Source organism: Colletotrichum fioriniae (genome assembly GCF_027942845.1).
Source record: "Colletotrichum fioriniae strain IMI 355084 chromosome Unknown scaffold_15, whole genome shotgun sequence".
In the NCBI taxonomy this organism is placed as follows: domain Eukaryota; kingdom Fungi; phylum Ascomycota; class Sordariomycetes; order Glomerellales; family Glomerellaceae; genus Colletotrichum; species Colletotrichum fioriniae.
In genome coordinates this window covers 884,595-908,253 of record NW_027076851.1, presented here as the reverse complement: position 1 = coordinate 908,253, position 23,659 = coordinate 884,595, and the positions used below count along the sequence as shown (strand labels likewise).

Here is a 23,659-nt window from a genome sequence, read left to right as displayed (position 1 = left end):
AACCTCCGAGGTATACTACTCTAGCCTCCCAAGGCATTGAAAACAACACTTTTCGTACACTCACATGCCCACTCAATGATGTCCAGAAGACTTGGACCCGGCGACACTGACAGGACTGACAAGGCTGATCCTGCTCAGTACACTCCCCGCCTTCCTCCTTATCCTGCTCTCCCGGACCGGGGTCGGGGCAGTAGACACACTCAAAGGACTAACTACATCGCCGTCCTCATTATCATTCTCCGCCACCTCTCGGTTCTCGTCACCCTCCTCGTCCGTTCGACTGCTACCAGTCGTCATGCTCTCCATGCTGCTCCCGTCATGCTGAACAGCAAGACTCAGCCTCGGCCGTCTCGGGCCCTCCAGCTCAACAGGCGAAGCTGGCCTCCTCACGCGAGTGCTGCCTACACCGCTGACGGCGCCCTCGGCAATTGAGTCCATAGGTGGCAGCGGCTGCGCGGTCGGGCCGCGATAGGCGTCCACCGAGCTAGACGAGCTGGCGCTCGTGCTGCTCAGCCCGCTCTGGTGAGACGCCTTTTCGCGAATCACTGTTGTGCTAAGTCGCTTCAACCCGCGACTCCATGCTGGGTGCGATTTAGGCGAGAGGACCTCGGCAATGGTCCTTCTCTTGGCGTCGCGCATCTTGCGGGCCACAAGCTCGAATTGCTCCGCCATTGTGGGGTGCGCCATGATTTCTTCCATCGAGATTGACAAGTTGTGAGTCCCGGGAAGACCCAGTTTGGGCAGTTCCTGGGTGAGAGACTCGGCGAGTTGGGATGCGGGCATCATGCTGCCCCAAAGATCATAGAATGCCGCGCTGGGAAGCTGTGTTTCCGGAACACCGAGTGACCGAGGATCCAGAACCTTTGTCCAGACTTTGGAGATGCTGAGCTGCACGGCTTTGCGGTGGTCTTCAGACATGCTGGAGCCGGCATTGGTCGGCTTCGTCTCCATGTCCAGCTGAGGCAAGGGAATTTGCGGCGGAACGGCACAGTAGTCGACCGATGAGGGGATGAGCGGGTGAAGCATAGAAACCGAGGTGAGAAGCTCGATGCTGGAGCAGAGTGATTTAAGCGTCTCATTAGCAAACAAACTCGGGATGCGGTTCTCGCAGAAGGCGATGGAGATGTCGCCGCTGCTTGCGTCTTCTTGCGTGGAAATGACGTGGAGATCGTAAACGTCCCTGCTCATGGGTTCCTGAACGCCGAACTTGCACTTGATGGTGCCGAGGTTGAAGACTGCTGCCTCCTTGACGGCATCTTGATGGCGGTGCTCGACGACTGTGCTGAAGCGCGTCCAGTACGGGAGTTTGGTGCACTTCTCGACGATCTCGAGCCAGCCCATGTTCTCGAATGGGATGCTCATGACACGCTGGCCGTGAACATACTTGAGGAGCTCGAGAGGGCTGCTCAGGGTCTCTGCAAAACGGACGCGGACTGGAATGGCGTTCGATACTGGGCCAAGCGTGCCGGAAACATCGGACCCATCGGACAGTCTAAGATGTCTTCCCTCGACAATCTCACCAAACAGAACGTCGCCTGAGCCGGAAAGGTTGGCGAGGACCATGGCCCAGGCTGACTTGACGACGGTGTCAAACGAGATACCCAAGTTGGCCAAGGACATGACTGAGACCTTCTGAGTGATCATTTTGACGTTCGTGCTCATTGGCGGTGGCCTGCTGTGGGCAACGACCTGAGTCATCTTGGCGCCATCCAGCATGGAAGACCAGTGATCTTGTGCACCAGTAGCATGGGCCAACTGAGCAGAGCGCACAAAGTCAAAGTAGGTCGCCCTTCGCGGCGGACAAGACGGCGCAATGTAAATGCTCTTCAAGTGCTGCAGCAACAGCGAGATGGAAGCGTCGTCGTACTGCGCTCCAGAAAGTCGTAAGACAAGGTTGGACTGCTTTCCGGCGTCGACGAAGAAGAACTTGGTCATGGGAACCTCCAGATTGAAGGAGCCAGTCTGATCCCTCTTGATCAACTTCTCCGTCATCGCCGACACCCGCCACGTGGGAACTTCAATCCTCTTGAATTCTGGGACGAAAGACTTGAAGGCGACTTGGTAGACCCGCCTCTCGTGGGAGACAAATGCGGTCCGGAGGATAGGGTGAATCTTGGCGAGACATATGCAGACGGCCTCGAGCTTCTTAGTCTGGACTGCACCAGTGAAGCTGAAGGTGAAGTAAGTGAGGCTTGAGCTTCCTTTGAGTAGGCCGGTCTCGAGAAACTTGAGTTGAGTAGCAGAGGCTTCTGCGACATCGTCGATAGCGTCTCGTTCGACGTTTAGCTTTGGAGCAATCACATCGTTGATAAACTGCTCCTCGAAAAGGATCTCTGAGGAGGATCCCAAGGACGGGGCGGCGTTGCGTTCCGGTTCTGCAGTCTCGAGAGCGTAGTCTGAGCTCAGTGTTACGCCTTGGCAAAGCTCTGTGAGGGTAGCGCCACGCAGGACATCCGGCAGAGCAATGATGAGTCCCTGCTTGCGGCATGCGACAACAAGTTGGCCTGCGAGGAAGCTCTGGCCGCCCAGCATGGGGAAGCTCTGATTGCCTCGAATGCCTGAAGCCTCTACTCCCAGGAGATTCGCCCAGATTGATCTCATGCGCTCCTCAACCTGGGTCAGCGGAAGAGGCTTGATGCCAACCGCACGGACTTCATCGGGCGAGGTGACCGAGGAGAGAGCCTGTAGCTGTTCTTGCGACAGCCAACCAACCATCTTCTGGAGCTTGCGACGGTTGACCTTCAATGACGGTGTGACTGGAAGGTGCCTGACGGGAACAAATATGGTTGGCATCATGTGTGAGGGCAGACTAGTTCCCAACGAGGACTCAATGAGCTTCTTCGCGATATATGTGCGCTCCTTGGTGGTGATTGTGATCCTCGTAAGATCCTCCGATCCCTCAAATAACTTCTCTCCAAGCTCGACAAAAGCGGCAAGGGAAGGTTGCGCGTCGCGGCTGATGATAGATTCAACAGCGAGATCCACGCCTTGGCCTAGACATCGGCGGAGCTTCTGCTCGACTTCAGCAACTGGGATGACTTGACCATTGATCTCAATGTCGTCACGGCCACTGGAGACGAAGTCGAGCAAACCGTCTTCCATGTATCTGACACGATGACCCGTCTTGAAGTAGCGTGTCCGTGGTTTGCCATCCTCGAGCGACACATCGGAGTCCTGAGGTAGATGCGCCAAGGGCTGGCCGGGGACAAATCGATGCGCCAGTGTGGGACTCTCGATGATGAGCTCGCCCATGGCACCGATAGGCATCAGCCTACGATGATCTTCGGGGTTGACAATCCAGAATCTCCCGAGGAACGGAGGTGCGACCCGGGTGAGATCGGCAGCTTTCTTGACTTCCAAGACGGAAACGCCGAGAGGGCAGATATCAGGAGCACCATAGGCGAGCAGAACTTTCGTCTTGGCTACCCAGGGTGCGCAGGTATCTTCGTCCAGACGTCGCGTTCTGAAACAGATGGTCCTCAGGCTGGGGATTGCAGCGGGCGAGATCTTCCGTGCTAGAACTGGTGTCATGTAGGACCAGTTGACGTCCATCCTTCGGGCAGCGCCGACGATGTCGCTGGTTCTTTCAACAGAAGAAGGGATACACACACAACCGCCATGCACCAACGTCGACAGTAGTTCGATCAGGGCGGTATCGACATTGAAAGACGATAGCTGCATGGTGCGACTCTCCTGATTGAGATTGAGAGCGCGACCTTGTGTAACGAATGCCGAAGAAAGGGCTGCATGGTGGAAGATGATTCCTTTTGCCTCCCTGCCCCGGGACGAGCCTGGCGAAAGAATAATGCATGCCGCATCATTGGGCGCGGCCATCGGCAAGGGCGCCTCCAGAGAGAAGTCAACCTCAAAAAGGGTGTCATCCACAACTACAACTCCATCGACAATGGCCTCCAGGTTCTTCCAGAGCATGTCCGTTGCGATGACGACCTTGGGCGAAAGCTGGCGGACGAACGTCTCAACATTGGCTCTATCCTCGGCGTCAATGGGAACAAAGCAGCCACCAGCCTTCAATACGGCTAGGATGCTGATGACCGCCCACTTGTTCTTGTCAAGAATGACGGGAACAGAAACGCCGGGACGAACGCCCCATTGAGTGAGATATGTGGCCAGACGGGAAACGAGGCGGCCGACCTGCCTGTACGAGAGCTCGCCGTCCCAGGCGCAGATAGCCTGAGCATCTGGACGAAGTCGTGCTTGTTGAGAAATTAGGGCGTGGACACATCCAGGCAAAGGCTCGGTTGTATTCTCGGCTCCCCAGTCCCGGATCAATAATTGAGCATAGTCTCTGTCCGTGAAGAGGTCAATGCTGCTGAGCACGCCTTCAGGACTTCCGAGTATGGCGATAACAGCACGTCCAAAGGTATTCGTAAGGTTCTGAGCTTGGGAGGGAGTCATGAGCCTGTGAGAAACACCCGTGACAAGCTGTCCGTTGACCAGGGTCAATGAAAATGTGACGTCAAAGTCAGGAGTGTTGAAAGCCTGGATACAGGAGAGCCTCATGGGGGGGCGCGTAGAGCTGAACCGGCTCTTGAGCTCGTGAGGCTCTTCTTGGTAGGACAGACACGTGTTGAAGAGCTTGTCGCCTTTGAGGCCCAACGCGTGCTGAATCTCCGATATTGGTACGTTCTGGTGCCGGCTAGAAGCAGCAGAATCATCTTCGACGGATTTGAGGACTGCTGCAACGGACTTGTGGTTCTCGAGCCCAACTGTACATGCCGTAGTGTTTTCGAAGGCGCCGACTGAAAGAATTAAGCCCTCGGGGGCGTTTCCTGTATCTCGGCCTGATGAGCGGTAGCCAAAGCACACTTGACTAGAGCCGGTGAAGGCGCGCAGAACAAGCCCCCAGGCCATGCGCATCACAGTAGATCGACTGATGCCTTGCGATCGACAAAACTCATCGATCTGAGCCACCGGCAATTCAATGTGGAAGTTTGTGTGTTGCATAGTGTTATTGTTCACTGTCATCAAGCGTGGGAACAAGCATGGCCGCGTCTCTTGAAGGCGGCCGATCCAGAAATTGAGGCTGTTTTCTTGCCGGGCAGATGAGATGTATTGAACGCAAGCAGCGTGCGATGGGTCAAGCATCTTCATGGACAGCTTGCTTGAGTTGTACATTCTCTTCAAATCCCAAACGATGTTTTGAAGACTCAGGGCCTAAGAAAGTGTCAGCAGATGTTTCAATCAAACGAGTAATCAACTCACATCACATAGGGCATGGCTAATGTCAAGCCTCAGGAAAGTGCTCGCGTGCGACTTGCACACTGACACTCGGTGGCGCGGGTTGGACGGCGTCGGACTCATCGGTGGCAAGGCATTGAGAACAGCCACAGGGTCTGTTCCTGCTTCGGCGTCGACAAAAAGCATATCTGGTGAGCACTTCCGTAGAATGACTTGGTCGAATAATCCATTCTCGGAAATGCTGTCGATGAAGACAGTCCTCAGAGCAGGGTACTTGGCTACGATCTGCTGCCAAATGGTGCAAATTTGAGCTTGGTCGGCTAGGACGCCATTCGGCGATGACAGCTCGTAGATGGCGTTGTTGTGGCAGGTCTCCAAATCCTGGGTTTGGCTGATGAGGATTTCCTGCTGCAGCGCTGTGACGGGGAGGACGTCCTCAATATCCCGAGCACTGGATAAGCCGAGTGCAACCAATCGGTCGGTATTGAGTTTCGCCAGGCCCTCATACGTTGTGTCGAGCATTGGAACATCAGACAGAGTCAGTTCTTGACCGCGGTATCGCAGCCTGCCGATGGCTTCATATAGCAGGTGCTCATACATTTGAATCCAGTCAGCAATCTTGTCCTGGTGGTTAGAATTCTTATTGTAGACGATCTGGACGGAAGCTGAGCCTTGGTCGACCATGGCAGAGACCTCAAATAGAGCAATCCTAGACACGCTGGAGCCAATGTCGGCGGCATCCGTTGACCACAGCCTTCCAGGAATGGTGAGTTGCTCGAGAACGCCCTTCTCCCGCTCGAGTTGTTGAACTGACCCGGCATACGTGAACATAATTTCGAAAGGCCAACCTTCGGTGCTTCGAGTCGCGGCCTCGGGGCCAAAATATCGAGATGCAAAGTAGTTCCAACCACGGCGAGGAATTGATCGTCTAGTATCCTTCATCTTGCGTAGGATGTGGAGGAAGTCGTCGGCCATGTCGACTGGCATAGAAACAGGGCACAGGGATGTGAACCAACCGACGGTTTCTGTGATGTCAATGTCTTGACTCCAAGGTTCTCTGCCGTGCTCTTGGTTCCACACTACGGGTGCTCTACGATCGTGAAATGTCTGGCTGAATGAGAGGAGGAGCGCTGCCATGTAGATATCCGACATGTCAGTCTTGAAGACCTGGTTGCATGCTGTGTGAAGAATTGCTGTGAGTTCAGGAGTGAGGGTGAAGCTGGCGACTGAGATTTCGGCGTAGGTGTTGTGTGAGTCCTCGAGACCCCAGTATCCGTACTGGCCGCTGGGCAAGTCGTAAGGCATCACTAGCTGATCTGGATTGCTGCTGATGTATTCCTCTTGAAGCTCATTCCACCGTTGAAACGGCATGGAACGCTCAGAGAATAGCGTGCCCTCTCGTAATAATTCGTCAAGATCGTGAATGATGATGCGCCACGACATCATGTCCACAACCAGATGATGAGCGAGCAGGTAAACAAGCTGTTGTCCGTCATGAGTGCGGAAGTGGTCGACTGAGAAGACCGGCCCGGTCTCGATGTTGATACTCGATTGTGACTGTGCGATAATATCCATGACCTCCTCCGTCGTGCTCACCGAGTGATAACGGAACCCATAAGACCCGTCGACTTTGGGAATGATCCGTTGTGTCCAGCCGTCCACACCAGGCCGGAAACGAGCGCGTAGCATGGAGTGATGACCGACTACTGTCGCAATGGCGGCGTGAATATCTTCCAGCGTCGAGTTGTTCTTGACGCGAAGCAATATGCTTTGGTTGAACCGATAGCCCCCGTCCGAGTCCATTCGTTGCTCGATGCGGCCACCAATGCCGGTATCGAAATAAAGCTGTTGTATTGGCGACAGCTTGAAGCCTTCCGTGGATTCCTCGTTCCATGTGTCGGTGCGGTGGTTTTTTCGGTATGCGAGTGATGCTAACTGCCCCAAAGTAGGACATTGATGAACGTCCTCGGGTCTCACTGTGATGGACTCAGTTCGACATGCCGCAACGAGCATCATGGCGGAAATGTCATCGCCGCCGAGTTGACCGAATGAGAAGTTCATGCCGACTTGCCGTTGTGGTATGCGGAGAACATCGGCGACCTTCTTTTGCATAACTCTTTCCATCTCGGTCAAGGGCTCCTGGAAGAGCTCGTGAGACTCGAGACTGGATATTTGGTGATACATGTCCTCGTTGATGTTCTGAATCCATGTTTGAAGCCGTCTCCGGTCGACGGAGCCCTCTCCGTTTGAAGGCATTTGATCAAGCACGATCCATGAGTTTGGCACAGAATGAGATCCTTCCGAGGTTTCGAGAGCCAGTCGGACAGCTGCGACCTGGCTTCCGGCAAAGTGCATCTGCGATTGGGGGATGAGTCGGATGCTGGACAGGCTGGTTTGCGAGATCCGGCCCGACGCTAACGTCAAGAAGGCCACGAGTTTACCCTCTAGGAAACCAGCCTTTGGCCTGATGACGGCTGCACTCCTAATCTGGGGCGTAGACTGGATGAATTGTTCGATTTCGGAATGTGGTGATTTTATTGGCGCCGCGTCGGAGCTGTTGCTGGAATCGCACGAGGAAGTTGAGCAGGCGCTGTTTCGTCTGGGACTTGAGCTGAAGACATCGGAGGGAGAGGTACTGCTCTCTCCTTCGGAGTCCTTGTCCTTGGACACAGGCGCGGTCTGAACGAAGGGGGTGATGCAGGTCTGAAGCTCCGCCAAGGTTTGACAGCGTAGAATGTCGCTCGTCCTCAGACCAAGTCCGAGGCTCATGCACCTTTTCCTGAGGGCGACAGCTGTGGGCCTGTCGCCGCCCAAGTCTGAGAAGGAGTCGAACAATTCTATGCTATTCCTCGGCAAACTTAGCACGGTGGCAGTTGCTGAGAGAAGTCTATCTTCGACAGACTCTGTGTGCAATGACGACATTGTTGTGTCGATTTTGGGGAGTTGTTTTGGGCTGACTGAGTCTGCCATATTGGATGTGTGTATACCGTATGTAAGTGCTCGCTCGGGCTGGTCTGAAGAAGAAAGGGTAGAGCTGGGTGGATAGCTTGGGGAGGGGTATCTCAAAGATGCATGAACACAAATAAAGGAGACGACCGAGCAGAGGTGATGAAGTAACACGGATCAAAGGTTGGTCTCTGACGAGGGTCAAAGATGCTCAAAGGTGATGTCGTTGGTCGGACGAGATGAGCTTGCAGTCTCGAGCTTGGGGGGCGCCGATTCTGGGGGCGTGTTTGTTGGAGCCCGTCTTTGAAGATGCAACGTGATGAAAGGGCCAACGGGCGCGGGAATGTTACACACAAAGGCCGAGAGAAAAGATGATTCAAGGGCCGGAGCAAGAAGGGATCACAAAAGAAGAAAAAGAGACGGGGAGGGGGGAGATATGGAGGGTGAAATAATGCAAAAGAGACAGCATTCTGGCAGCTCTATTCATCCTTCAAATCCTTCCTGCTCACTAGGAGAGGAGAGAGAAAGAGACAGTAAGACCAGCGGACCGGGGGAGCTTTGGTTTGCAAACAGACCAAAAGTCGGCATGGTAGGTACCGAGTACTGTACGGGCGAGGCAGGGCAAGACGTGAGTGAGATAGTAATAGCCTGGCAGTAACCCAGGAACCGGCATCATGTAGGTATTCCGTAGACGAAAGGTTGAGCTTCCCTGGCCCCGGCCCTTTCTGACGTGCTGGGGTCCAGCTTGGAGAACCAAGGAAAGGTGGGGGAGCGAGAGGCGGCGGTGGTGGGTAGACACGCAGACTGAGTGAGTGACTGAGCGACTAACGGGACGAAAGACAGGATGGATGGGAGAGGAAAGCGAGCTGTGAATGGTGTGCGAGTGCGACCACGTCCAGTCAGTTGGGTGCCAAGGTGCGTACGAAAAAGGTGCTAAGGTCAGGTATGCCGCGCCACGCCATAGCATGCCTTGTCACGGCCTGCCGCGGGCTGGATCTGCATACCCGCGTCTTGCTGGAGGTGGAACGCAACGTAGGGGCCGGGGGGACCAGGCATCCGCGAAGAGAGACCCATATTCTTGAGTCCTGGGCGGGCCTCACAAGTAAGTACGGATACTTCGTACTTCGTAGATGTTGGTGATGTGCAAAGATGCTACTCTGTACCGGTGTGCCGTATGGCGTATGGACTTATTGGGAGTGAAGTGATTCGGCAGTGACCACGTACTGGACAGAAAGGTCGAGGATAGGACGAAAGACGCATGCTCCGCCTCGTCAGTATCCTGTTTGGTCATTGTCCTCGAAAAGCGTTGCGTTGCGTTGCCGTGTAAATGGCTATGCAGACTTAGAGAGAGTGGTGTCCCGTCTCCGAGCCACACGGGGAGGAACGCAGCCGTTGTCTGCAATCAAACAGATGGTAGGAAACGCGGTATGAAGAGTCTAATCAGCAGGGTTGGGGCATGCCCATTTTGGATCTGGGCTGAGCCGAGCGAGACGAGGTGTGCTGGTGCAGTGGTGCACGGTGTGGCCCCAAACAGTCGACAGACAGCTTGCGGCACGGCCAATGCCATATCTCTGGCAACGATTGCTTGGTAACAAGTGGAGTAGTTTATAGCTTGCCGCGATGGTGCGGACGTTGAAGCTCGGGTTGCGTTTGCGTTGTCTGGCGACTGTATCCGTTCAGACATTGGCGATCTTGTTGGAGATGAGGTACGGAGAGGAGGAGGAGGAAGAAACGAAGCAACGTAGGTACGTATCTCTAGAAAGAGTACGTATCGTTGAACTGAGTACGTACTTCTCGCTTAGCTACGGACTCAACCTATTTCGAGCCAATCAAAACCTCAGGAAAGCATCTTAGAATGGTCAATGCTTCTTCAGCCACACTCACCAAGCGCCACTAGCCACAAATGGATAATCAGCGAGATTCGCGAGTTGCAAGGTGCCATTGGGCAAAAGTAACAAAACATCCATCAACCCATCACCCATCCATTATGCAGCCTGCAGCCTGCAGCATGCTAAATCCAACAAGCGCCGGGACGCTCTCACACTCACGGAACTTGGGTACGCTGCGGCTATGCTCGTGGTGCCTTGCGTTAGCCAAAGGGGCTGAGTCCCCTCCAGCTTACGGCGTCTTTTCAAGGTGACTTTGGTGATGCGCACCACGCTCTCTCCTCCTCTTCAGGAATAGAAACGGCCCAGCCCCATAATTGGTCTTTGGTTGTTTCCCGTCCACATGCAAGACGTTAGACCGGCCGGCATCATGCTGGAAGACGCGGCCTCCAGGTGTGTCATCTCCGGTGAAGACCGCCGGTCTATCGCCGTCTTCCCCCTCGCTGAACGGGGCCTGGAACTGTTGAACAGAAGCATCACCAAAGCTTGACCTGACACTTGCTTAACTGTCTCTTCTCTCTCTCTCTCTCTCTCTCTCTCTCTCTCTCTCTCTCTCATATCTTTGGTGTCCCGAAGAGGTAATCTTCCCTCGCAGCATCTTCATCAGCATTCACCTGTTTCAATTCTCACCTGTCCGAAAACTCAAATCTTCAACCCGCTTTCTCACCTTCTACTCAGCTCACCCGCCCGTTGAAACTCAAACCTCGCGTCCCTCCCTCCATCTTACACATGCTAGAAGGCTGAAATGAAGGCCATCATTCCCACGCAGTCAGACTGTCAACTTTTAAGGGTATTACTAAATGTGACCCTCCTCCCCCTCCACTCCCCTCACTCGCGTCCTAGGCCCCGGCCCCGAAAGGCCCAGCATAATTCGCGGGAGGGCAAACTTTGGGAATCAGGAACAGTTGACTCTCGTAATCAATTCCGCCATTTAACCTTTTACCCCCTCGCTCTCTCTCTCTCTCTCTCCCAGCCTCTTTGTATCCCTCAGGGCCTCAGATAACCGCTTCCGCTCATGATCGGACGGAATCTCGTGTATTCGGCACGTCTTTGCGCAGTCAGCATCAGTGGCCAGAACTCCCTCAAATCAGGTCCAACCCTGTTGCTTCATGGCAATGTCGACGAGGCCTCTTCACTCTTCATCTTCGCCTTCATAATCCGCATCCACTTCCTGCGATGCTGTTCAATTCCCATGTTTCAACGCCTCCCACTTACCCCAGTTTTCTTCTTGTCACTGCCACCTTTATGCCATTGAGACGTATGTGGCGTACGCGGCAGCAACCCTTCAGCCGCTTGAGGACTGCTGTCAACGTCAACCACCAACACCAAACCCTCAAGGCGCGATGTTACCGTTGCTTTGAGCTCTATCAAAGGAGAGCACCAGACCATCAGGTACCGTGTACAAATGGCCCCGCGCAAGAACACAAAGACCACATACCGCCTCACAAACCCTCAACACTCAGTTCACCACAACTCCAAACAGAAACACAACGGTAAGAACTTTCGTAGCGACGGCAGCAAAAAGTAGACGAAAATAATCTCCAACGAAACACGCGTGCAAGCTCATCTGACCCATCTGACCAAAAAGTTTCATACACAGGTAGGCCTGAGACCGAGGCAAAAAGAAAGAAGAAATAAAACAGAAAAAGACAACCAGCTGAGCAAAGCTTTCCAAGCTTACCCATCAGCTCCAATACAGCGCCCTCCACCATCACACGGGCCCGTTTCCCCCTTCTAGCTTGACACTCCCGTCCGACATCGACTCTCGGGCTCTCGCCCTTTGCTCCATCTCCCGACGGCAGCAGGGGCTCCATAGATTCATCCGCCTTGTTCCTCCCATCTTGCGCAGAGACGAGGCACCTACCAGCCCAGGTGACTAAAATATCATGAAGCGCCCCCAAAACAGGCTGGCTGTTAAGTGAAAAGGGGAAACCCCTAAAACTGTAATCGGAACTCTCAATCGAAAGGAGTTTCCAGGATTGGTCTCGGCCATCGTCGGCCAACCTTATGATAAGCAGCACATGCCCCAAACAAGAAGAACGGCATTAACTTTGCTCAAGGACTCATCCTTGAGACAAGCTCGCCACATGATAAGGAGGGAACTGCCAAGCTGCACGGGAGGTCGCCTCCCTAATCCGACGGATCTTGTCGAACCGATCTGTGTCTCTGTCGTTCAAGACGTCTTGAGCTGAGATGATTGCTTGTACAAGGGAGTCAGCCGAGGCCCTGTTCAGTTTCTTATTCCCGCGTCCTCCTTTATGAGCTTGTAGACGGCCGTGTAAGTCGTGTTGACCCTCGTTGCAATAGTGTCAAATGCCAATGTCTGCTGCATCTTCATAGGATAATAAGATTTATAATATACGAATGACATCTCAAGGAACACCCCAGACATCCATTCACTTCTGGGTGTGACTTGACCAACCGTCAGCGAAAACATGTCCGAATCCTTCCACTGTCGATCTTCCAGTGCCTTCCGGCTCCCGCACCTCCGAGCGCATCCGTCCTCCTGCCCCTCCACCTCCGCCCCGCTCCCACACGGAAGTCCGGCCGTCGCCATGTGTACAACCCGCCCACCAATCTTTCCTCTGAACAAACCTCACAAAGGCACATTTGACATTCATCCACGCTGCACGCTTGAACTATGCCATATCCCATCTAGCTAGACTCACAAGTATACGTGACAATAGCTTAGCACACACATACTGTAAACGTAGCGAACAACATCCGCTGCGTAGCCCCCACGTAGCGATGAACAAGCCGCTCTGCCCAAAGGAGCCCCCTCGCCAAGCGGCAATCTCACGACCGCCCCCGCCCCCGCCCCCTACCACCTCGCCCGCGGAAGCGCGTAAATGAAATTTAATCCAGGTGGTGTCTCCGCGGTAAAGGGCGGTTATCGAGTGCGTGTGTGTGCAGTGCGCCCGCGGCGTTGGGGGGTTGCGGCACGATCGAACCGCCTGAGAGAGAGGGTCAGGTAAGCTGCCCACTTGCGGGATGGGGACAATGGTATTCCCAGTGCAGGGCTGACGAGACGGAAACCAAAATTCGACGCAGTCAGACGGCACAGCAACAGCATTGAATTTGATAGGATGCGTGCCGTGGTAACCCTACATGTACGGTGACGGGGGACGCGCGCCTGGTTGAGCAATCAGATCGTCGGGTGGAGTTGACTTTTGCAATCGAGACTTCTTGTCATTGAACACGGGTTCGTCGCTAAGTACCGGCAACGGTGATATGACGAGTATTGAAGCAATCACACTTGCGATTGCAGGAAGCCAAGATGAAAATCGGTCGTGTTTGCTGTCTGCATTCGACGGGGGGGCCAATGTTGTCTCTTGGACAACATGGTACTTCATTTGGGTTGTCAATATCAAGGGGGTGGAACTTCTCATTCCTGTCTTTCGCGGGAATGCATACGATCTCTTCTGAAGCACAACCTTTCCCAAAAACGCTCCAGCCTGGGTGAAACCACATCGGCGATGAAGTAACGGAGTTAAGAGAAGATGTCTCTGGGCGCAGATTATCTTGACTGTGAATAGATCCCAACCCGCGTAGTTGTAGAATGTCGTCCTGCCGACAGGGGAAACCACACGTCCTGCAGATCTCCTTTCCTTGTGCTTTATTCAAGAAGGCCGTTTTTGTGAAGCTATTGAAGGTTCTGGCCCACAATCCCGGTTCATCTATGCTGGAAGCATTGTCAAATGATGCAATATCGATGAATTGACAAATAAGTTTGCTGAGCCTGCAGTGCACCTCCGCTGCTCTTCGCCCAGGATATGCGACCTCCTTTGTGGCTACGCCTGACTTGACTGCGTTCTGTATCAAGACCAAATCTGTGGCCGAAGAACTTGCTGCAAAGATGTCCCCGTTTCAATGTTTGATGGTGGGAGCATCGAGGCCATGAACAGGCATCTTGACTGATCATGTGCCTGCGCAACGACGGCCAGCTTCTCCTACCTGGGCTCATCAGAGGTTCATAAGACTGCGAATTAGTTTCCTCAAACAGATCCTCTATCTTTCTAGAATCAGGAAGCAGCCTGCTGCTAGTATGTCTGTCCGTGAGTTGCTCGAGCATGATAGACACATATCTATCGAAAACGGATACAGTTGGAATCCAACCATTCCCGCCGAGTTTTCGTGGTTACCATTCCATGTTGCCTTTACATCGGCACTTGAGTGGCCCAATTCAGTTGAAGAGCCACCCCCAATACCCAAAATGACCTTCGTAGCCCGTTGCGCTCGGCAGCATTTCATTTCTGGACTTTCTGTAGTTTCCTTGCGTCGATAACACACCAAGGCGATGGGTTTTGAAAACGAAACAGAACCCTATCATATAGAGCAGTATAACTACCGTTGTACATACAAGTGAAATGCCTCCATGGGCGCTTCATACGATTCAACACCTCATTTCTCAGCAGGCGTCAGCACAAGTCGCGACTCAGCCGTCCACATTTAGAATCGTAAAGTCCAACGCAACCAGCTCAAACGGTGTGACTTGTAAATTTAGTTACTCACTAGACAAATCCTTAGACTACTGGATAGTGTTGAAGATATTCGAGCGCTTGGCAAGTCAGCGGTGGTGATTTGCGATATTTTTACTGCAGAGTTGTATACCTCACTTAACTCAAGAGGGCGGCGACCGCACCACAGCAGTCGGTCCAAACATATACTTAATGAACACCACAACTTCAAGTCTAATCGTTTCTTCCGAGCGGCTGACGAAGCCGGGGGTCCTTAGTTATTTGCAGTTGGTGATGTTGGTGAAAGCAGTCGTTGGAAGTCTTCCCGGACAACCAACAGTCACACCTGCCATGCTACGGCCATGTTCACTCTCGCCTCAACGCACACTATTCGTTAGACTAACTTGAATCGTATGATATATTTCTTGTCGCTTGTAATCATTCTATCTTGTAAGTCATGCGGCTCCGTTATAATCTTTGCCCCCAACGCCAACAACAAAGTCCATCGTCAAGTGACTCAAACCAACAAGACCTCAGGTGTACACCATCTGACCCATCTCGAGCGCCAACTCATCACCTCAAATCACGCCTTCCAAGCAGTCCTCCTCAACCAGTCCCCAACAACCCTCATAACCTTCACCGCCTTAGCATTCCCATCCCTCACGCTCACCGGATCCGACACCGCAGCCCCCATTTCATGGAAGTCAAACGCGTGAATCACATCCGGCACAAGCAACCACTTCACACTGCCCCTCCCATCCCTCACCTCCCACCCGAACCTCTCGTCCCCAGACTCCACCAGCTCCTGCGTCTTGGCCACCTCGTTCCGCCCCGCCATCCCAGACGTAGGCTTCCCCTTCCCGCCGAGCTTGCACGCTAGCTCCCATGCCTCGTAGGCCAGATAATCCAGCTCCGCCGCGACGACGCACACGTTATCCGGGAAATCGTCCCTCTCGGCGTACAGCGGCGAGATGCGCGTATCGCGCAGGTTCGTGCCGTAGGGGATGTAACTCCAGTCAAACACCTCCGCGAAATCCAGCACAAAATCTCTCTTCTGGCCGCGGATGCCGGGTAACTTCCCAACCTTATACGGCCTCCTATCACTCTTCGACGCCGTCGGCGTAACGAAATCCGTGGGCGGGTAAATCGGCACAATCGCCTTCGGTGCAGCCGTCCTGTGCTCCTTGATGCTCTTCATCTGCGAGAGACACAAAGTCAGGTTCCCTCCCGCGCTGAAGCCGCCCATGGCGATGCGCGACTTGTCGATGGGGAGGGACTCGTCGTCGACGATGGCGAGGTAGAGGGCCTCGAGGTCGTGGAGGGCGTGCGGCCAGGGGGCCCAGGGGGCTTTCCAGTAGTGCAGGGCGACGACGAGGCAGTTGTTGAGGTCGGAGAAGGTGCGGTTCCATTCGTCATCGTCGTCGGGGACACCGATGGAGAAACCGCCTCCGTGGATTGTGAAGAGGGTCGGGAGGGTTTGCGGGGAGGTTTGGTCGTAGTCAGAGGGGAAGAAGATGCTGCGGATGGTTGTCAGCTGTGTCTTGGTTTCGTGACTTGCGCAGAACGGAAAACATACCGAACTGGCAGCGCCTTTCTACAGTCATACTGCTTGATGAGATCGGGCCGTATGGCGGGCGGCCAAAAGTACGACTTCCACGCCTCGAAACCAGCCTTTTGAAAGTACCAATGCTGCAATGTTGAAATCTTGGTACCGTACACGATGCGATTGAGCATCGAGGGCGCTTGCTGGTAAACCGGCTTGCCGGACTCTGCATTCCCTGCTACACCCATATTTGCCATATCTCGGGAGAGTCACGGCTTTACGACAAAGGGTGATGTCAACGTTATATGCTCACCACTAATGCCCGCTCAAAGCATGCGGAACGCGATGACTGAAAAGGTGTTCGCCGGTGACGACGGTGGCCCAGGTACGGAGTCGGAGAGGTCAATGGTCCCGAGACGACGAGAAAGAAAAGAATCTGCCAGAACACCAGAGCGCATTAGCCGCGAAGTGTCTTTTTCCCTCGCAACCAGACGAACGACTTTAGGCTGGGATGAGACGGGAATCGGCAGAGGGAGCCAGCGGCAGAGAGCGACAGGAGCCATAGAGAGGCGTCATCGTGCGTTTTGACGTGACTTGGAGGCAGAGAGAAGGAGGCCTACTCGGCGTGCCGGACTCTCGGTTTCACGAGGCAGAATGGTGTAGCCTGATGTATGAGCTTGCTTGCGTCCGGGAATCGCAAAAACGCCGAGTACCCGGACATACGATGGCCACAGGAAGGAAGAGGAGCACGGGCGGTGATGACAGCCAAGTCCAAGAGAAACACACACAGCTGGACTTACTTGATGGCAGATGGTGGCGTAGATGAATAGCGACGGATGAGCAGTGGTAGAACCAGGCAGGTTTGATCGTATAATTCAGAAACATGGTCAGTCAACTCGACGATCCCTTGCTGATACGTCCACCTTCTCAAGTTCTCCCATCCCACTCAACGTCATGCTATCCCGCAATCCTAAGAAAGCACCCCCATTGCTTCCTTCTCCCATCAAGAAACAACAAGAGGGGCTGGAGTGGGAGGGTCCAGGGGTGCAGGGTACGTTGGCACACGTTCATGCTAAGCTTGCCCGGCACGTCAAACAGCTAAGTTTTGGAGGGGCTCAGGCACATGGTCTGCGCATTGTCGGACGGGATGCATGTTGCCTGTGCTTGACTCCAGTGCGTGTTTCTAGTTTTGGCTGGTTTTCCTGGTCGAGGCATCGAAGGGGTCGAGGTTCCCCCTCCCCCTCCAACAATAATACTTCTGTATTGCCACCTCTTATCGTTATCACCTCTGGTACAAGACAAGGTAAGGTAGTTGGGGTAAGTAAGGTAGTAGCCCCAAGCTCCTCGGAGAGAGCATGAAAGTCCCTGGTCCCGTCCCATCTGTCAGGCAGCTTGAATCAGTCAGCCCAGATGGCTTGTGTGCGTGACTCATCATAAGGGTAGGCGGAGACTCTCATCCAGAAGCGGACAATTGTTGCTTTTCACAGGTCTCCTTCAGTCATTGAACAAAAGGTGATCTCGGCATGGCGCTTCCGAAATGCGGCCGGAGCTCCGGTGGGATGGCCGGACTTGGGACCGTCACTAAAAGCTTACACCCGCTTGAGCTGGAATGCTCACAGAATGGTTTACAATCTCTCGTGATCATTGCTGATTTTCCAATAATCATAGAAAGATCGAGATTGTGACAATTGAAGACCGAAGGCAAAGAAAAGATGACCTCACATCTAGAAAAGAATAATCGTGCATGTTCTCCATTCAATCATACTTTACAGATGCAGCGTAAACCAAACACGTAATTGTACAAAACGGTGACTCCTAACCGTCTACTCATCGCATTAAGCCATGGGCGCGTCTATTCATCTCAGAGGCTTGTCGGCTTCTGCACCACAACCTCTTCGTCATCATCCGGGTCCTCGATGCTCGTCCGCCGAGCAGCCTCGACGGCCGCCTGGACCGGTTTCTCGTCGTCTCCCGTCGCCGTCTCTTCTGACGGCCCCTTCTCGCCATCATCCTTGCCATCCTTCTTACCTGCAAACGGCCACAGACCGCTAAAGGCTTTGCCTCCTGAAGCACCCTGCGGCGGGTGTACCGCGAGAGGCTTCAGAATTACCTTCTCGTTGGGATCTGTACCCGGCGCTGGCTCGACCTCGGGCATGGCAAAATCACCAAACTCCTCATCATCGTCTTCCTCGTCCGAATCATCTTGTCCGTCAAATCGGGGCCGCCCCTGACGTCCCACTCCTCGCCACCACGACCCACTTCCTGATTGACCCCAGGCACCTGCAACAGCCGCCGCTGCTCCTGGGCCATGACGGTCTTCATCGTCCTCGTCGCTCGAATTTTCCTCGTCGTCTTCGTCATCGGCAAACGGGTTCTCTGGCCGCTCGCCCTCACCAGACTCGCCCTTGTCGTCGTCGTCGTCTTCTTGAGAAGCAGCGGCCTGGTTCTTCTGGTGCATAGCCAAACGAGCTGCAAGCTGCAACCGCGCTCTAGAAGGAGGGTTGTTCAATGGTGGCGGCGGTGGTGGAGGCGGGGGTATCGATGGCGGGTTGAGAGACGACGAGGTGTTGTTCAATGGATCGGTGTAAGCCCGGAACTAGTAAATGCGTGTTAGTCTGGTGAGATTCATTCCGGCATTGGCGCACGATTGTAAGAAAGATCCCAGAGGCAAGTTTCGTTATTGTCGTTTTGCTGTTATAGATGACCCGGATCGCAAGTGGTTGAAGTGGATAAGAAAAGTCCAAAGTTGTCTGGTATCCCAAGGAATCGACGCCGGCATGAACAAGGACGTGTAATCCTACACTACTCGCCGCCACAAGATATACCATGAATACGCCCAACATCATCCTCTCCTATATAGCTCCCGAGGCCTCTCTACTCTTCTCCTAGGTTCTCGTCCTCGACATGTCTATCCGTTCTCCTTCTTAGCCACGACATAAAACTGAGGGTAGGCCGAATCATGTGCATTTCCTCATCAGACTCAACATCTCTGAGCTCATCGCCCCATACCCCCTCATCGTCCCGAGATACAAAAATCGGCGAATCGTTGCTTTCGCCCTCTACTTCTATCCTATATCCAAAGTCATCGCCGGCGCCGTCGGTGTGATCCTCTGGGGATATTCGACTGTCGTGGGGTCTCCCGTCCTCGTCTGCGCACTACGCATCCTTTTTCCGGTCTTTCTCCTCGTCCTCGTCCTCGTCGGGGTTGTTGTCGTCGATAAGAGATTGCGTCCAAGGGTCCAATGCAGGTGGTTCCATCTCACGGAGCTCTGAGAGCATATCACTCACCTCATTGTTGACATCGTCTTCGTTCTCTTCTTCCCCCTCGTCCTCCTCGTCACTGGAGCTGCCGAAGCCAGACATGAGAGTGCCTGAGCTGATGGCGAATGGCCCAATACCGTTACCGCTGCTTTCCTGCAGGTCTGCGTTGCCGTTGAGTCCAGCATCAGCCAGCGCGTTGGAGCCAGTATTGCTCTGGGAGTTGGAAAAGGACGATCCCAGGCCAGAGAGACCGACTGCTGCCAGTCCGTTGCCAGACATGCCGGCCCGGTTACCCATAGCCACCTCGGGACGGACTCCGCCGAGAATGGCGTTGTCTCGCTCGCGAGTTTCGGCGAGGGCACCTTCCACGTAGCTGATCCATCGCGGGTCCATAACCCGTTCAAGGACAGTCTCAGACAAGAGTTCGGGAGGGTGACGTTCCGTAAACTTCACCACCTCTTCAGCGATGAGAGTGAGATGTCCCATGTAACCCATGCGAGTCTTCATCCTGGCCTGTGACTCGTCACTAGCGAGTTGGCCCTTGATGATAGCTGTCGTGATATCCGCAGCCTCGAACAGTGAAACTGCCAGGGTCGGGTTGTAGCCTCTGTCCATAGGCCCGTTAAAAACCTGCTGAACGATATCATATACCACGTTATGGAGAAAGTTGTTCCACGGGTAAGCAAAGAAGAAGGACTAGACTCTGATTAGCTTGGATTGATGACGTATTGTCGCGAGGAACTCACCAGAATCGTAGGCACAACACGATATTCGACAAATTGCACCTTGAGGTAGTCGCCGACAACGGGCTTCACGCTGTTCGGGTCAGGCCGATCGGGAACAGCAGGCGGTAGGTCTCCAGCCTCCTTTGTCGCATCGTCGTCAGTTCCTGGAGCCACGGGGGCTTCTGGCACCTCGGGAACTGGAGGGGCCATGGGAACTTCCGGAGCAGGCTCAACTTCGGATTCGGTCTCATTAGAAGTATCGTCCTTGTCCGCAGTCGCATCAGGATCAGTGGTGGATTTGGAGAACAGAGGGGCTGGCATATCTTCAGGGTGCTGGGGAGGTTCAGGCACTGCCGGCGCGATCTCTGCTGGCTCGGTTTTCGCCTCAGAATCGGTGACGCTAGGCGTATAGACAACAGAAGAGTCGGACTCGTCACCCTTCTGATTGTCCTCGGGAACAACCGTTTGATCAGCCTTCTCGTCAAGCGAAAGTTCCTCTACCTTGTTAATGGTGGCATCATCCGAGGTCTTGTCAGCCAGGTCGTCTGCGCCGGAAGTCTTCTCAGTCTTCTCAGATTCTGATTCTTTCGCAGCCGGCTCTTCACTCTTGGCGTCAACAGTATCCGGCTTCGGCTGCAATTCGGACTTGGCTTCGGAGTTCGCTGCAACAGCAGTCTCATCGATGGAAGCAGTCTTTGGCTTGCTCGGCGACAGGGGAGCGACCACCAGATCGGGGTCATCAAACCGTTGTTCCTTGATTTTGTCATCTGCGACGTTGAGTCTGGGCGAGCTAAGCGGCTCGTCCACAAAGTCGTCTTCATCTCTGTCCATGAAGGACGAGGCTGGCGCAGCGACAGGAATCTCTTCTTCGGCTTTTACGAACTCGTGGGACGTGTCCTCGTTCATTTCGCGGCTGGGCTCAACCTCTTCGAATCCGTCATCGTCTGAGATATTGGTTACCTCTAAACGACGTCCCTCCTCGGGAGAAGAACGCCCGATGCGCATCGTCAAGTCATCCGTAGATGATGGCGGTTCTTCTCCACGGTTTGGGGTAAGCTTACCCTCCGTTCTTAAGCGCTGACGCTCAGCATCTCGAGCTGCAATCACGTCCTCGGAACCAACTTCATTGAGTAGGCCCATGTTACTGCAGTGAAGCAGCTCGGCCATCAACTCGCACGTTTTGAATCGGTCGAAGCCAAGAGGCTCTATCTTTTCGCCAAAGGTCGATTCCAACGGTCCCTTCTGCACCGGGGTGTTCATAATCAGGTTGACGAAATCGGGAATGTGTTGCGCAAACAAGCGGAGCAGGGTTCCTAGATAAATGGGGTCTCGGCTCGAGGGAACAGAGTTGGCTTCGGTGCCAACGTCTGGATCATAATCCGAGTTATTCTTCCTGATGACTTCGATGATGATACCGACACCCACGGTCAGCGGGTTTCCACCTCCTAACATGTACTTGATCAGCTGTTCCACACAGGGTTGCGACACCAGCTGGCGGGTGAGTTCGTTCGGGCCGATGCATTGCTGCTCGTTTTGCGATGCGTTGGCCGAGATGGTGATGATGGCTTTGATGAAGTCGCCTGCAGCTGTCTGGACAACCCAGCTGTGCTCCGGGCTGAGGCAGGATAGCAGAGTCGGCACGACATCTTGGCCGTATAGCCACTGTGAGAAGGGGCACGATTAGCTCTCAAGATTGTTGGGCGGGGATGGGGGGGATGGGGAATTGCTGGGCTGTACGCACCTCTACAACACCTTGGCCGCCCTCTGTGCGGTCTAGGGCAATGATCTTTAGAAGCAGATCCATAATCATAGGGCACTCGACATGACGGAGCAGGTCGGGCACGGCCTCGGGGAGAGATTTGAGAAGGATAACCATCTCCTCCGTCTTCTTATCGAACAATGCCTCGTTGACTTTCGTAAAGTAACTGGCTTGCAGAGGGTCAAGAGGCGTCGGGCGCTTTAGAAACTGCCAAAATTCCCGCACTAGGTCTTGGTTTTCCATCATGGCCTCGTAAATGGACCATGTGTCGGATGACAAGACTTCAGCAGCAACGTAGGCATAGCGATTGCGCTTCTTCTCCTGCTCTTCCTCCTCATTGTCGGTATCGGTGGCTCGGGACGAGGCGCGAGGTCTTGAAAAGGGAAGGAGGCGACCCTTGCCCTTGATCTCCTCGGCCGGTTCATCTGGTTCCGGGGTCGCGACAGGCTCTAATTTGGGTGCGACGACATATTCGAGCAGAGTCTTGAGGACATTGTCCTCGCGGAGGTATTCGATAAGCTTCGTGTTGTGCTGCTTGAGCTCTTGGATCAGGTCGCTTTCGTCGAGGAGGTCTTCGACGGTGAATTCAGGCTTTTCAAGGATAGTATCGATGGTGGATATGTTGGCGTATCCGCCAAATCTCCAGAACATGGTGGCGGTATTTGTGGGTTGTCTATGTCACGGCGCCGGACGAGTCGCGGCGACGATGGACAAAGAGCGATAAAACAATCAACTTAGCAGCAATCCGATGATTGAGCATGCGAAATTCGTATATCCTAATGGGATAGACAAAGGGCGTGTATCGGTCGCAAAAATCGAATCGTAGCGAGAGTCGTAGGTTGCCAGTCGTTTTCTCTATACCGTGGGCTCAACGCATGCGAAGGACGGGTTTGGGGGTATCGGTCGCTTGAGTGAGTTGGCGGCTGAGCGAGGAGGAAGGGTCAGCAAAGAGGTTGTCTAGAAGGCTTTTGCTGACAAGCGAGGGCTGAGCAGGAAACGGAGGGTTTGTTGGTGGTGGTGAGGTCTGCAGATGTTGTCGCCGGCGGAGTGGAGGGGCCGGCGCATCGGGCCCAGAAAAGAGGAGCTGATTGATAATAGAGGGGGGGGGAGGAAGAGATGAGGGAAAATTGACGATGCAGGTCTTGAAGGAGAGGGAAAAACCAGCCGCGAAACGATGAACGACAGAAGGGATTCCGAGTCAATCCAGGTCGCAACGCGCGTACTCTATCCAGGCAAGCGGAGAGCAGCAGGAAGCACCATGAAGCAAAGCAGTAGGGAGCAGCGAGCCAAGGCAGTGAGGCAACGAGTTCGGGGGGTTGAGGAGGAGGAGGACAGTAAGGTAAGGTAGGTAGGCAGAGGACCAGGGTACGTACAAAAGCGGGAAAAGGTAGGTGGTTGCTGTTGTACAGAGGGCGCGCGGGCGCTCTAAGCCTCGTATGCAAGGAGACCTAGGGATGGGAGGACGGGCTGAAGCCGGAGCCTGTCGTCTGTGGTCGGATAGATAGGTATTGGACGCTTCGAATGTGGTCGCGTGGGCTCTGTCCGTACGTCTCGCTGTCTTTCTCTCCTTGTCGGTGTTGTGGGAGAGGAGGGGTGATGTGTGGGTGTGGATGTGTGGATGCGTGGATGCGTGGTGGTTTTTGGACTCGGGGAGAGAATGGCTGTGGTGAGGGTGAGGGTGAGATGGGCCACCGGACGTCGTCGAGATTGGATTGCGCAGCGGCGGGTTTGAGGTACTGTTGTTAGGTAAGGTAAAGGTGCCCTTTTGGCCCAATGGAATCGCTACTTTAGAGTCGGAGAGTCGGTCGTCGGAGTTCCCAGGTTGGTACCTACTTTGGCTTGGCCGCAATGGGAGGAGGAGGAGGAAGAGGTCGGGTGGGAGA

General features: G+C 54.1%; 4 protein-coding genes across 4 annotated transcripts; all 4 read right to left on the bottom strand.

Moving 5' to 3' along the window:
• Positions 1-72: 72 nt before the first annotated feature.
• On the bottom strand, positions 73-8,121 carry N0V96_010765 (uncharacterized protein; the record flags this gene model as incomplete). Its single annotated transcript, XM_053189182.2, has 2 exons — positions 73-5,175; positions 5,224-8,121. The coding sequence occupies 2 exons, from the start codon at positions 8,119-8,121 to the stop codon at positions 73-75; spliced, it is 8,001 nt and encodes a 2,666-aa protein (XP_053053170.2).
• Positions 8,122-15,071: 6,950 nt separating this feature from the next.
• N0V96_010764 (uncharacterized protein) lies at positions 15,072-16,279 on the bottom strand (the record flags this gene model as incomplete). The annotated part of the gene is made up of 2 exons (XM_053189183.2): positions 15,072-16,005; positions 16,065-16,279. 2 exons carry the CDS (start codon positions 16,277-16,279, stop codon positions 15,072-15,074), a joined length of 1,149 nt encoding a protein of 382 aa, XP_053053171.1.
• A 1,613-nt stretch (positions 16,280-17,892) lies between these two features.
• SIT4_3 (sporulation-induced protein) lies at positions 17,893-19,048 on the bottom strand (the record flags this gene model as incomplete). The annotated part of the gene is made up of 2 exons (XM_053189184.2): positions 17,893-18,520; positions 19,041-19,048. 2 exons carry the CDS (start codon positions 19,046-19,048, stop codon positions 17,893-17,895), a joined length of 636 nt encoding a protein of 211 aa, XP_053053172.2.
• Positions 19,049-19,187: 139 nt separating this feature from the next.
• Positions 19,188-22,427, bottom strand: SIT4_2 (sporulation-induced protein; the record flags this gene model as incomplete). The annotated part of the gene is made up of 3 exons (XM_053189185.2): positions 19,188-19,988; positions 20,039-21,679; positions 21,759-22,427. 3 exons carry the CDS (start codon positions 22,425-22,427, stop codon positions 19,188-19,190), a joined length of 3,111 nt encoding a protein of 1,036 aa, XP_053053173.2.
• Positions 22,428-23,659: the final 1,232 nt, after the last annotated feature.